At 39.6% G+C, this 14,048-nt stretch overlaps 1 protein-coding gene across 2 annotated transcripts in view; it reads left to right on the forward strand.

The window, feature by feature from the left end:
- LOC121848014 (peroxisome proliferator-activated receptor alpha-like) overlaps positions 1–14,048 on the forward strand; it is a 31,023-nt gene that overhangs the window by 15,615 nt on the left and 1,360 nt on the right. For both annotated transcript variants that reach the window (XM_042335199.1, XM_042335200.1), the window contains exons 3-6: positions 6,198–6,358; positions 6,691–6,829; positions 8,354–8,556; positions 10,593–11,040. In XM_042335199.1, coding sequence (XP_042191133.1) covers positions 6,198–6,358; positions 6,691–6,829; positions 8,354–8,556; positions 10,593–11,040 — 951 coding nt within the window. The remainder of the gene's footprint in view (positions 1–6,197; positions 6,359–6,690; positions 6,830–8,353; positions 8,557–10,592; positions 11,041–14,048) is intronic.

Genomic DNA, 14,048 nt, shown 5'->3' on the forward strand with positions numbered 1-14,048 from the left:
TTATGAGTGAAGAAATAGCTTAGTAATTTATTTGCAACATAATCTGATATATCCCAGTACTGTAGTTCTTATATGGCTTCTTGCAGAGTCTGGTGCTTCACGCTTAAATAGTTTTAACACTGCGTTTTGATGTGCAGAAAAAGAAACCAAATCTTATATTCATTTTCTGTCCTGCGAATTTTCGAAGCAGCTATCTCTGCTAATCACTATTGGAGAAGAATATGTTGACGTTCTTCAAAAAGAAGAGTTGATGTAGACTTTTATCAGCGACATTGTAATTAACTGCATCTATTGACCTGTATTGTAATTGTCCGTGTAGATTGACTTGTATTTGCAGTAGACAGAAACTTCTTTGCGTTTTTTTAAAGAGCTAAACAACATAAGAGATTTATTGACTCTGTTAAAAGGGCTGGACCAATAATTATTTGTCAACTCCGATTAAAAATTATAATATATCAATATAATTTTATTGTTTGTAGTTTAATAGATTCAGGTCCACAGTAGTTGGCCACATACATTTGATTCTGTTCTATTGTTTATACTATATTTAAAATGAGCCTTTTAATTTTGTATTTTTGGGGTAATATGCATCTCATAACTGCATATGGAGCTGTTCTGATTTTTGTGTATGATGCCAAATAAAAGAGTTTTGTTTAGTACATGGTGTGCTTGTTGAATCTTTTATAAACTTATTCCTGTAAATTTCAATACTGCTGGGTGGGATTTCTATTGTTTTAAGTTATTTTTATAAAGAAGCAAAAAGCCAAAAATGACAATTTTACCAGAAAATTAAGCATTCCTGACTAAAAAAATAGATTAAGTGTTTCATATGCCTCTGAGATATTGCACTGGCTGTCAATATCTCAGGAAATAATCAATGAGCGTAAAATGCTAATTCCTAAAGGAGAAACTCCAAACTAGAGCTAACTGGGCTTATGTAGAAAGTAAAGTATATCCAAGATGCTCTTCAATAATAATAATAATCCTTGCATTTGATATAGCGCTTTTCACGTCGGGAGGACGTCCCAAAGCGCTTCACAGAACACACTGTAAAGTGAATTGACTGTATATTTGTGGGCGAACGCGGCAGCCAATTGCGCACAGCAATGTCCCACAAACAGTCGTAGATTGAAAATCACCAATTTATTTTTGGTTTTGGAGGGATTATTATTATTAGTGAGAATTGAAGTATGAAATGAGAAAAGATAATTTGGGAACCTTCTGTGGCCAATGTAAAATCATTGACTTCACTCCATCTACTGTCACTGAGTAAAAATATTGTATAGCATTGTTCGAACCCCTAATTTAATAGAGCAGAAACTCAAATATTAATTTAACCCCATATCTTTACTGTATCTATTTCTAGGCCTTTTTTTGGAGTAGTTGATATCTGCTTTTCATGGGAGTCTGCCCCACATCTCCACAATCTTCTAATCTCAAATTTTCCTGGAGACCTTTTCAGTTTTAAATGTGTATCGTCTAGTTTTGCTGACACATGGGGTGAAAATCGTAGGTTGAAGTTTACTCTATTAATATAGTCTTTTAGAGCATCCAGACGCAGCCAATTTTTAAAAATTTCACCTTAATTTTGGAGCCAACTTTCTGAATGTTCTCAACTATTTCTATAGTTTGCCAAATTCTGGACACTCTAAAATGTTGCATAAAATACTCACAAAATACAGTCATTGTACTTTACAGTATATCCTGTGAAGCACTTTGAGATGTCCTCCCAATGTGAAAGGTGCGATATCAAAAAAGGATCATTTAGTATTAAATTTGACCTAGTTTAGACCTAAATTTAGACCCACAGTCCGTTCGCCTCACTTCCTCCCTTGCCTCCTTCAAGGTCGGTCTCAAGACCCTTCTTTATGATCGAGCCTTCGATCGCCCTCCCACCTCTCTGCCTTCCCCCTCCCCCGTGCTCGGGTCCTGACCCATGACTGTCCAGCGCTTTGGGACGTCTTCCCGACATGAAGGGCGCTCTATAAATGTCATTTTGTTGTTGTTGTCGTAGATAGTTTCTTTTCAGTGAAATATCCTGCTCACGTGCCTCATTTTCATGACAAGAATCACGTCACACATGGATTTTGTTTATATCACAAACCGTTCCAGCTCTTTGAGCTTCTTTTTTCACATTTGGAGTTATAGAATCAATTCATAAATCAATCTTGTTTCTCTTCTCTCCTCATTTTAATGTCTTTTTTGGAGGTAAGGAGTGGCATCATGAGTCATCTATATGAGGTTAAAATAAGTAAAACAATAGGATATATACTTTATATATATTTAGAGTATAACTAAATGGGTTAAAATTCATCTTTGTATTTGATTAGCTTTATATCATTGCATCTGGTCTGACCCACTGCATTACAGTTTCTGACAAGCAAGTAACTCCAGATCAGTAGAATTGTTTGACTCTGTACAATTATGGAACAATTACTGAAATATTGAAGCAATCTATTTTCTTTTTGATAAAAAGTGAGCCCAACCAATTCTCTCCACATGTCAAAACTATGTGAGACAGCAATGATCAGTGCTGTGGGACGGCACCCCACATGAAAGGCACTATATAAATGCCAGTTGTTGTTGATTATGACAAATTGGATGTTGGGTTATAATGCCAAATCAGTTGATTTCAGATCCCAGAGCCATGCTTAAGGTGTACAGTATTCTAGACACACCACAGCTGAAGTACAGTATAGAGTGCTTGTTGCCACTACGTGAGTGGACTGCCTCAAGAGAAAAAGAGCAACAAGGATCATCCCCACTTTTAGAGGAATGATGAGAGAAGTCAAGGGTCTTCAGGCCTCAGGGTCCTTCAGAGGTGACCAAAAGCTATACAAATGTTGAATAGAAGCAAGAGAGTAAACCCAAAATAATATTTACAAATAAGCCGAGGCACAAGTTCAATATTGAAAAGGGCAATTTTAGAACAGGTCCTTGAAATTATTTATTAACCAAAAATCATCATATTGGCACAGTTAATTACACTCTTGCCTCTGAGTCAGAAAGTTGTTGGCTCAAGACATAGGTAAGGACTTTGAACTCATATTGGCCAGGCTTGACACACTAATGCAGTATTGGGCAAGCATTACACCGTTGGAGGCTAAGCAACATCCTTTCTCTCTCTGTGACCACATCTGCTTCCTCGTACTCCTGGACTTCCTTGCTGCATTCGACACAGTCGCCACGCCACCCTCATCTGCCGCCTTTTCCCCCTCATCCACCTCAGTTGGAACTACAGTCGCCTGGTTTGAGACCTACCTAACAAACCACCTTCACTTTATCTCCTCAAACAACTTCTCCTCCCTCCCCCACCGGGTCACCTGTTGTGTACCTGAGGGCTCCATCCTTGGCCCCCTCCTCTTCCTCATCTATATGCTAGGTAAACTTCCACATTTATGAGGATGACACGCAAATCTACTTCTTCAGCTGTGACTCCAGATCCGCTGATGTTCGCTCGGCTTGTCTGGCGGACATCACGGCCTGAATGAGCGAAAACTTCCTGCAGCTTAATGTTGACAAGACGGAAGCCATACTCATTGGCTCCCATCGACACCTTCTATCCTGTGGCTCTGACCTCCTCAACCTCCCCAGCCTATCCCTCAGACTTACCGAACCAGTACGCAACCTCAGCCTCAGGTTCGACACAAAGCTCCACCATGCACAGGATCCAATTGATCCAAAACTCCGCCACGCACTTACTCACCTGTACTAAACTCTGTACCCCTATCACACCAGTTCTAGCCAGGCTCTACTGGCTCCTTATCGCCAAACGATCAATTTCAAGATCCTCACACTTGTTTTTAAATCCCTTCATACCCTGGCACCTCCCTACTTCTCCGAACTGCTTAACCCACAACCCGCTGCGTCCGCTCGACTGGCTCCGGCCTTCTGCATGTCTCTCGTGCCCTCCGTTTCCCCCATCGGTGGCTGCACTTTCAGCCACTAGGCCCTGAACCACTGGAACACTCTTCCTCTATCCCTCCGGCTTGCCTCTTCCTTCCCCATCTTCAGGCTGTGCCTGAAGACCTTCTTATTCAACCGTGCCTACTGTCATTTCCCCCTCCCCCCAGCTTGGCGTCGTGCTCCGCCACTATCAAGCACTCTGGGACTCTACCCTGTGTGAGTTGTTGTTGGAGGTGTTGTCCATCAGATGATGTCTCTCCTCCTTCAAGGCCGGTCTTAAAACCTTTCTCTTTGACCGAGCCTTCAGCTCCCCTCTCGACTCTCTTCCCCCTCCTCGATCCCTCCCTTCCCTCCCCTCACCCTGACCATTTCCCCCTCCTCGCTCCCTCCCTTCCCTCACCCTGACCATTTCCCCCCTGCTCGGGTCATGACCCAACTGTGCAGCGCCTTGGGACGTCCTCCTGACGTGAAAGGCGCTTTATAAATGGAATCTTGTTGTTGTTGTTATTAGCTGGATGTTAAAGAATCCATGGGACTATTTGAAATGAGAAGCGAATTACTCTGAGTGTGCTGGCCAGCAATCCCCCAGATTCAAATCAGTCGTTCAAAGTCATTCACTTCATAACTGTTTGTATAACATTGCTGTATGCAACTTATCTGCTGTATTTGCCTACAAAATATAATCATTAGACTTTACAGTGAATCCTGTGAAGCTCGTTAACTCGTGCTACTACCATGAAAGAAATTATATCAAATGCCAGGATTGTTTTTATTATTTACCAGATGGATGGTTTGTACGAGGATGATGTTCAACTCATGAGAGGTATAATGAGAAGGGGGTATTGTAGGTTGATGAGATCAAATGAGCCAAAGAGCTTCTTTATCTGAACCTCTCTTGTTAGCTTTGAGTTACAGATATGCCTGGCTGATTATTTCCGATTTTCCCTCTGTGACAAATTCTTCCTTAGAGGAAGATTTTTTTGTATGGAATAGGTAATAATCATTTTGGATAGGTTCAAAAAGCGTTATCAAAGTCTAAAGACAATTTTTGGCATGACTTCAGAGGCAGCATACCTTCCTTGGATTGTGTAAACCAATGAGCCAAATCACATCTAAGTTCAAAACAACTTAATGGTTTGGAGAACAAGAATCCCCAAATAAAAAAGGGCATATAATGCATACTATTTAGTGTATGAAACAACAAAAATGCAGAGAGCTCCAAAATATGGCTATATATAACACTGGTAATGAGTTGGCTAACTTTAGCTTCAGTGGGGAAGCTGGAGCAAATTAAGTACCTCTGTTGTCCAATTTATTCAGGTTAACATTACCTGAAAGATCAGTGGTATTATAACGATAAATAAATAATTACCTTTGGTATTGCACTTTTCACTCAGGAGGACTTCTCAAAGTGCTTCACGTGATATACAGTAAAGTGGAATGACCTCATGTGTTTAGTGGGCAAATACGGCAGCCAATTTGTGCACAGCAATGTCTCACAAAGAGCCATGAAGTAAATGAACAGTATTTTGGGGGGATTGTTAGAAACTTCCTTCTCTGCCATAGGATCTTTGACATCCATCTGAACAGGAGAATGGAGCCTCGGTTTAATGTTTCATCCAAAGGACAGCACCTTCAACAATGCAACACTGCACTGGAATGTCAACTGAAATTGTACAAGTTCCAATTCCTGACATGGGGCTTGAACCCTTAACCTTCTGACTCACAGAGACGAGAGTGCACCCAACTGAGGCAGGCTGACACAATGATATTATTAAACAATACAATCACATGGTCAGTTTATGGTTTCATTGTACCATTCTGTGGAAATGCTGAGCAGAGGCCAGATACCTTCCCATGTGGACAAAGGGAATATTGGAAAGGCCAACTTGTCACCTCACGGAGGATTGGGTCACCAGATCACCTACTTGTACATTGGGACTGACGATATGTTTGCGGTCATGTTTGTGTTAGAGGCTCTGAGTGGGTTTCATGAGCAACTCCACATTATTTTAAATACCTATTTTTAAATAATGTATATATTTTGTAAAGTTATGCTGGAACATCTCTGACAGCAGGAGCAAACTGGAAGTGTGAAATATCCTCTTAATTGTACTGATTGTACTGCTGTAATCTTATGCAAATCTCTGTCATTATTTGTTATTTTATATGTTTAAAAACAAGGCTGAAAAAGAGACAAATAATCACATGGCATTTGCTTTTATTTTGCACAATTGATTAATCACATTTCTTTACTTTATTTTCTCTCTTCCCTCCCATTTCTATTTTAGATACTTTAACCCCTGCCTCCAGTCCATCTTCAGTAAACTTCCCTGTAGCATTGTTAACCCAAGATGAAGCTTCCACCTCAGGGCTAAGTGTTGAGTGCCGTGTGTGTGGGGACAAGTCCTCTGGCTTCCATTATGGCGTACATGCCTGTGAAGGCTGTAAGGTACGTTTAATCTGATTCCCACCTTTTAGGGATCATTAGAATCAAAGTTTAATTTCTCTCCGGCAAGTGCATAGTGAAGCTACCTGGAGCTGTATGTGTGATGTATGAGGGTCTTGGCGGCGTGTGGTCTGAGACAATAGCGGAGCCGGCTGATCTTGCGAAGGTGGAGAAAGGTGGAGTGGGTCATGGCAAGGATGTGGGGTATAAAGTACAATTGAAACAATCGCCCATCTAGTTTTGTGTTTAAACTTCAGGACAGTCATCATTTCAATATAGATATTGTATTCTGTTGAGGCCTTGCTACACATTAATCTCTACATTTTATTTTGAAGGGATTTTTTCGGAGGACAATTCGATTGAAGTTGGACTATGACCAGTGCGAACGCAATTGTAAGATACAGAAAAAGAATCGCAACAAATGCCAGTATTGTCGTTTTCAAAAGTGCCTTCTTGTGGGAATGTCACACAATGGTATGTAAAGCTATACTTTAGTTTTTAAAATGCAGAACTGCAGTAGATTCAGAAAGCAACCAACTCGGTTTTGAGTTCTGCAAAAATCAAATAAGATGTATAGTTGTCCACTAGGGTGAACTGATTTATTTAATTTTATAAAACAAATTCTAATGATCTTTGCATTTGATATAGTACCTTATTACTTTGTCAAACCCTCTCAAAACACTTCACAGGATTTACTGTAGAGTGTTCTTACTGTTGGTAGATTTTTTAGCAAACAACAGTTAAACATATCTATATGGACTCACACCTTACACATCGCAAAAAGGTTTAACAATTTTGGCAGAGACCAACAGCAAATTGCATTTATATAGTGCCTTTCACATCAGAAGGATGACTCAAGGCCCTGGACAGTCAAGATTTTGCACCTGAGCTGGTGATTGGAATCAAGAGGGATTGAGGGCAAGGGGGATGAGGGTGAGAGAATGACTGAAGGCACTGGTCAAAGACAAAGATCTTGAAACTGGCCTTGAAGGAGGCATGGGAGGGGTGAGTCAAAGGGACTCAGGAAAAGGTGGAAAGGCTAAAGGCCTGAACACCGATGGGCAGGGCGGGGAATGTGGAGCAGGTTAGTGCCCCCCCCGAGTGGAAGAAACGAGCAGGTTGATGAAGTTTTAGTAGGTCGCAGAGGTTGGCAGGAGAAGGTTGTGGAGTGCTTTCTAAGTGAGGACAAGGATTTTGAACTCGATCCTCTAGGGGATGGGGAACCAGTAAATCCGGGCAATAATGGGGGTGATTAGCTGCTGGGGCTCCCGTTCAAAGATTGCAAATAGCGAAAACTTTTTGTGTGAGATTTGATGACTTTATGAAGAACTCAGTTGGCAATAGTGTACAAAAAGCTGAAGGCAAAGTAAAGTCCAGGTAGAATACTCACTCTAGCGGTATAACATCCTTACAAATAATCAGTTGCTCTAACTTTGTCACTAATGAAGAGCAACATGCTACTCAGGGTGGCTACAGTCATTTGAACACCTCTGAACTACCTTGGGGGCTCATCTTGACCCATATGGCAAGTGGAAAGAATGATTTGGGCTTTTAGGCACTGTACAGCGTCACTGCTGCATACTTTCTTTTCGAAGGATCAATCATTCAGAGGCTATCAGATCTGGCCCCCAGCTCCCAGGCTGGCTACCCTTAATGCAAAGGAGCTTCCCACCCTTCCTTTGTTTCCCCTCAACGTACACTGAACCATCCTCAGATATATGCATCTTTAGCCCCTCCATGACAGCCACCGTAGTGGCCTAGGTAAGAAGGAGGTGACAAGTTGCATGGTTTAATTTTGTAACATAACAATACTTTACACTAAGAATACTGCAACAATTACTAGAATGAGCGCAATTATCCCTAGACAAACAACAAAATTAGTGTGTATATAAATGCTTAGAAATTCCTATATTCTACCAGGTCTAACTTAAAGGTTGCTGTTGTTATCAGTCATAAACTATCCATTATTTTAAAAAGATTTTTCTTCTGCCTATGCAGCCATTCGATTTGGCCGAATGCCACAATCTGAAAAGGAGAAATTGAAAGCTGAGATTCTGACACTAGAGCAAGATGTACAGAATTCACAGATGGCTGATTTGAAATCCCTCGCGAAACACATGTATGAGGCCTACCTAAAGAACTTTAACATGAACAAAACCAAAGCCAGAGCTATCTTGACAGGAAAAGCTAACAACACCCCAGTGAGTATGGAGTTGTGTCTTTCCTCATTCATTTAATCTCCGTGTACAAATGAATAAGCTTTCATAAGTACAAATTGAGATGGAGGCATACTGTTAGATTCCAATGCAAACACTTGTTTCTCCTCTCCTTGTACAAAACCTGGATTTGGGATTGCACCACAGGCATTGTTTTCCTTGTTGATAACATGAGTTCACCTAGCTGGTTGGATTGAAAACTAGCTCAGTCGTAGAATGCAGAAGGTAATGATAAAGGACATGTTCCTCACTTATACTGATAGTATCATATAGACTGCATGGCTTCTGCAACCATCCATTGATGGCATTGATATGAAGAAGTTGGTTACCATCTCGTAAACTTTTCTTTTGAAGTTTTGTAAGTAAATGTTATGCTTATGCAGGACGTGGAGTCCTGTAGCTCAGTGCTTAGAGCACCAGCCTTGCAAGCGAGAGACCTGGGTTTGATTCCCAGCATGGTGAAACCTTGGGCAGGTTTCCTTACTCCACACGCCTGATAATAATCCCTCAAGAAACAAAACAATAATAATTTGGTTACTCAATCCATGACTGTTTGTGGGACACTGCTGTGCGCAATTGGCTGTCGCGCTTCACGCACAAATATACAGTCAATTCACTTTACAGTATATTCTGTGAAGGGCTTTGAGACGTCTAGAAGACGTGAAAAGCGCTATATCAAATGCAAGGATTATTATTTATTATTATTATTACTTAGTGAAGATGTTGGTGCTAGAGAATCTAATTGTTTTCCCATTATTTGAATCCTGCATCAAGCACTCCCAGGTCAGTAGTTGCACGGGTTAATAATAATAATAATCCTTACATTTGATATAGCGCTTTTCATGTCTTCTAGACGCCTCAAAGCGCTTCACAGAATATACTGTAAAGTGAATTGACTGTATATTTGTGGGCGAAATGCGGCAGCCAATTGCGCACAGCAGTGTCCCACAAACAGTCCTGGATTGAAGCGACCAATTTTTTTTGAGATTATAAATAATATAATTATAATTTAGGTACAAGATTTGTCTCAGTGATGTTAGGTTAATGCAGTGCAGTTCCTTTTGCACAGCCCCAACACTCCACCAAATGTCTATCACCCTCAGAACATTGCCACCTACTGATATTATTTTGCACACCAACTTATTAAATTTGGACAGGATTTATTTCAGATCCAAATGATTAAAGGACAGTATTGTGCTGTTTGTAGTGCAATTCGGCCTTGAAACCTTAGGAAAATATTACACATTTGAATCAACCAATATTAGATTTAAGAATATATTTTTACCAATTTTCTCCCTTCCTGAAGATCCTTGGGTAGAGTTATTATATTTATATCTAGAAAGGAATAAACTACAGGGTATGGGGAAAAGAAATGTAAATGGGACTAAAAGGATTGGGTTTTCAAAGAGCCAGCACAAATACGATGGGCCAAGTGGGTTTCGTTCTTGCTGTAGATTTCATTGGGACATTGGATATCGGGTGAGAAGAGATTTGTGTTAAGCCCCATACATTTGAGTAATCTAAACTTAACTGTGAAAAATGTCCACTTTGGAGAGGTATCAGTTAGTGTTTGGTTGCTATTGACCTATATTCCTGTAGTTTAGTGGTTAGAGCACTCGCTTCGCAAGTGAGCGGACCCGGGTTCGATTCCCGGGCAGGGCAAAACATTAAGCAAGTTTCATTATTCCACATGGTTGTTTGTCGATTGGCGGATCGCTTTACCGGGGGTAATCTTCAAAAAATGAAATAAATAAAAATTATTTGGTCACTAAATCCACGACTGTTTGTGGGACACTGCTGTGTTTCACCCACAAAATATACACTCAATTCACTTTACAGTATATTCCGTGAAGCGTTTTGAGACATCTCGATTATGTGATAAGGCGCTATACCAAATGCACGTATTATTATATTCCATTAAGGCTTGTTGGGGCGAAAATTGAGGGGTAGGGGGGGGATAAAACCATTCACTGAAGAATAAAATGTGTTCTTATGGTAACTATTTTTAAACAAACTTACAGCCTTTTGTCATCCATGACATGGAGACCTTATGCATGGCAGAGGAGAACTTGGTGTCAAAACAAGCTGTGAATGGGATGCAGAACAAAGAAGCTGAGGTTAGAATTTTTCACCGGTGCCAGTACACATCTGTGGAAACAGTGAGAGAACTGACAGAATTTGCCAAGTGCATCCCTGAATTCATAAGCCTGGACTTGAATGATCAAGTGACCCTATTAAAATACGGAGTTTATGAAGCCATGTTTGCTATGTTAGCATCCATTATGAACAAGGATGGGCTGCTGGTAGCCTATGGGAATGGTTTTATGACTCGAGAGTTTTTGAAAAGTCTGCGGAAGCCATTTAATGAGATAATGGAACCCAAGTTTGAATTTGCCATGAAGTTCAATGGACTGGAGTTGGATGACAGTGATTTAGCTCTCTTTGTGGCTGCCATCATTCTCTCTGGAGGTAAGAATGAGTAACATTTGGAATGTAAGATTTTTAGTGTAGCATATCCTTGATGTGTTGCTTTCACTTCTGTACCAACTATTTTCGAAGAATGTTATACCTTGACTATCATAAAAAGTAAGTAATCCTACTAATTTGACAGAATCTACAGTAAATTGTAAAAGATGTGCTTTGTCAGAGACATTTCTTTACAAAGTGCACCACAGATCAGTTTGACTTCACTGGACAACAAAAGATAAAGTTGGGTAATTTATACTGCAATTGTGCTTCATTATACAGTTTGAAATTGAATATCAGTATAAATATGGACTTTGTTGATATATTGCTGTAGCTTTCTCATTCTTACAGTATTGTAAGGTAACGTGAATGTCAGTGGTGACAAAAGCAGTGAACTGAAGAGTTTGGTTGTGGAAGAAGATAGTTCAGAAATTATTTTCTTACAAATTAAACGATAAAAGTTAAGGGTCAGCCAGATTGACATAAATTTACATGAATTGCACAGCACCAGGCCATTCGGAGCACTATTCTGAGTTAATGTTTATACTCCACAGTCTGCATCCACTCCTTACTTCCTGTCACACCCTTCTGTTCCCTTCTCCCTCATGTGTATATCAAGCTTCCCCTTAAATGAATCCATACATCTGATTCAACCACCGCTTTGGGCAGAGAGTTCCGCAATTTTCACTCCCCATCTGCGTGAAGTAATTCCTTCTAAGTTCTTTTTTAGATCCCCCAGTCACTATCTTATAGTTGTGTCCCCTGGTTACAGATTCCCCAAAAAATGGGAACAGCCTATTTATGCTAACCTTATCAAACTCTTTTATAATTTTGAATACCTTTACTTGGTCTTAAACGACTCTTCCCAACAAAAAAGGTCTAAACTATCCAGTCTATCCTGATTGCAGTAACCTGCCAGTCCTGGTATCATCCTAATAAACCTATGCTGTACGCTTTCCGTTGCTGCTATATATCCTAATTGTGGTGTGGCCACCAGAATTGGATACAGCTCTCCAAATGTGATTTATAGAAATTGAACATTACCTCCTCACTTTTATACTCTACCCTCTGGATATTAAGCCCATTGGCCTTTTTATGGCCTTATTTACATGTGTTGTTACTTCTAGAGATTTGTGGATCTGAATCCCCAGATCTCCTTGCTCCTCTATTTCTCTTAGGTTTCTACTATACCCTGGAGTCCTGTAGCTCAGTGGTTAGAGCACTCACTTTGCAAGTGAGAGACCTGAGTTCAATTCCAGGCAGGGTGAAACCTTGGGCAAGTTTCCTTACTCCACACGCCTAATAAAAATTTCTCCAAAACCAAAAATAATAATAAATTGGTCATTCTCAATCTACGACCGTTTGTGGGACATTGCTGTGCGCAATTGGCGGCCGCGTTCGCCCACAAATATACAGTCAATTCACTTTACAGTGTGTTCTGTGAAGCACTTTGGGACATCCTCCTGACGTGAAAATCATATGCTATATCAAATGCAAGGATTATTATTATTATCAGCCGCAATCGGCTTTCTTATTTTTTCTGCTGAAGTGAATTCAATATCTTTGACTCCAAGAAATTAAAATTCTTTGAAAGTGACATTACCAAAGTCAATCTGCTCAAAAGTGTTTTCTTTAAAAATACTAATTTTGTCTTGAATTCTTAGAATGTTGGTTCTTTAGTGTGTTATAAATAGAATACATGATGAAGTGCTATGGGATACAAAAAGCATTTCATTTTAGCTCAGTAACGTAAAAGTAATTATGATGGAGCTATGTTAGCACTCAATGTAGTTGTAAATAGCATTCAGTAGCTCTTTAAATATTCTTTATACATCATGTTCTGATGTACCAGAGTTCTGGATGATCTGCAGCCTATGGAGGGAGGAGTTGGAGAGGCCGACGACCAGGGAGTTTGCGTAGTCAAGCCTGGATGTTATGAATGCGTGTATGAGGGCCTCGGCAGCCTGCGGTGTGAGAAAGTGGCACTTCTCTTCAAAATATTGAGGAGAGTGGGAGAAAAGTGAACTTGGTAGATTGTAAAAAAATAAATTAGTCACTCAATTTACGACAGTTTGTGGGACACTGCTGTGCACAATTGGCTGCCGCATTTTGCCCACAAAATATACAGTCAATTCACTTTTACAGCATATTCTGTGAAGCATTTTGAGACTTCTCGAAGACATGATAAGGCGCTATAATCAAATGTAAAGATTATTATTATTGTGTTTTGTCATCAAAACCGACTAGACTGCGAATTAAAGTTAAAGATTCCATGGCACTATTTAAATAAAGGAATTTCTCCTGCTGTCCTGGCCAATAATCCTCCAGGTTAATAGATCATTCACCTCATAGTTATTTGTGGAATTTTTCTGTTTGCAAAATGGTTACATTTGTCTACAAAAATAGTCAGTATACATAAAAGTAATCACTATGCACCACTTTTAAGTCATTTTGACATTATAGGTGCTATTAAAAAAAACTTGCATTTTTAATAAATCCAACTGCTGGCTAGCCAGAAATTTAATAGAACAATCAAAGTCCCTTTCTTAGTATAGAAGTTAATAAAATCCAATTGAATCATTTTTGTCCAAAGCATTTGAAGCCCAAACAATATTTGAAGGGTGAATAAAGCGGGAAGTTGTTTGCTTAGAGCTAAACAGGCTGCATAAGATATTAGTTCTTTATTCCTGGACCACATTATCGTATTTTACAAAGGTGTTTTAATTGATAACAAGATGTAAAATTAAATGATTAATTGTGGTCTTGATTGAAAACTGAGAGAAGGAGAACTACTTATGCAATACATAGTAATTAATTTTGTAACTCCCAATTGGATATGGAAATGTTGAACATAGAAATTTTCTGCACAGAAGGTCATTTATCCTATTGAGTTTGTGTCACTGCTGCCACTTTTCTAAATCACCTTTTTTATTAATTTTACTTTACAGTTTTCTCCCCTTATCATTTCATTTTTATATTAATGCTCAAATCCTTTTTCACTTCTCTTTTGA

This window comes from Callorhinchus milii, unplaced genomic scaffold, assembly GCF_018977255.1.
Source record: "Callorhinchus milii isolate IMCB2004 unplaced genomic scaffold, IMCB_Cmil_1.0 Scaffold5, whole genome shotgun sequence".
Classification (NCBI taxonomy): domain Eukaryota; kingdom Metazoa; phylum Chordata; class Chondrichthyes; order Chimaeriformes; family Callorhinchidae; genus Callorhinchus; species Callorhinchus milii.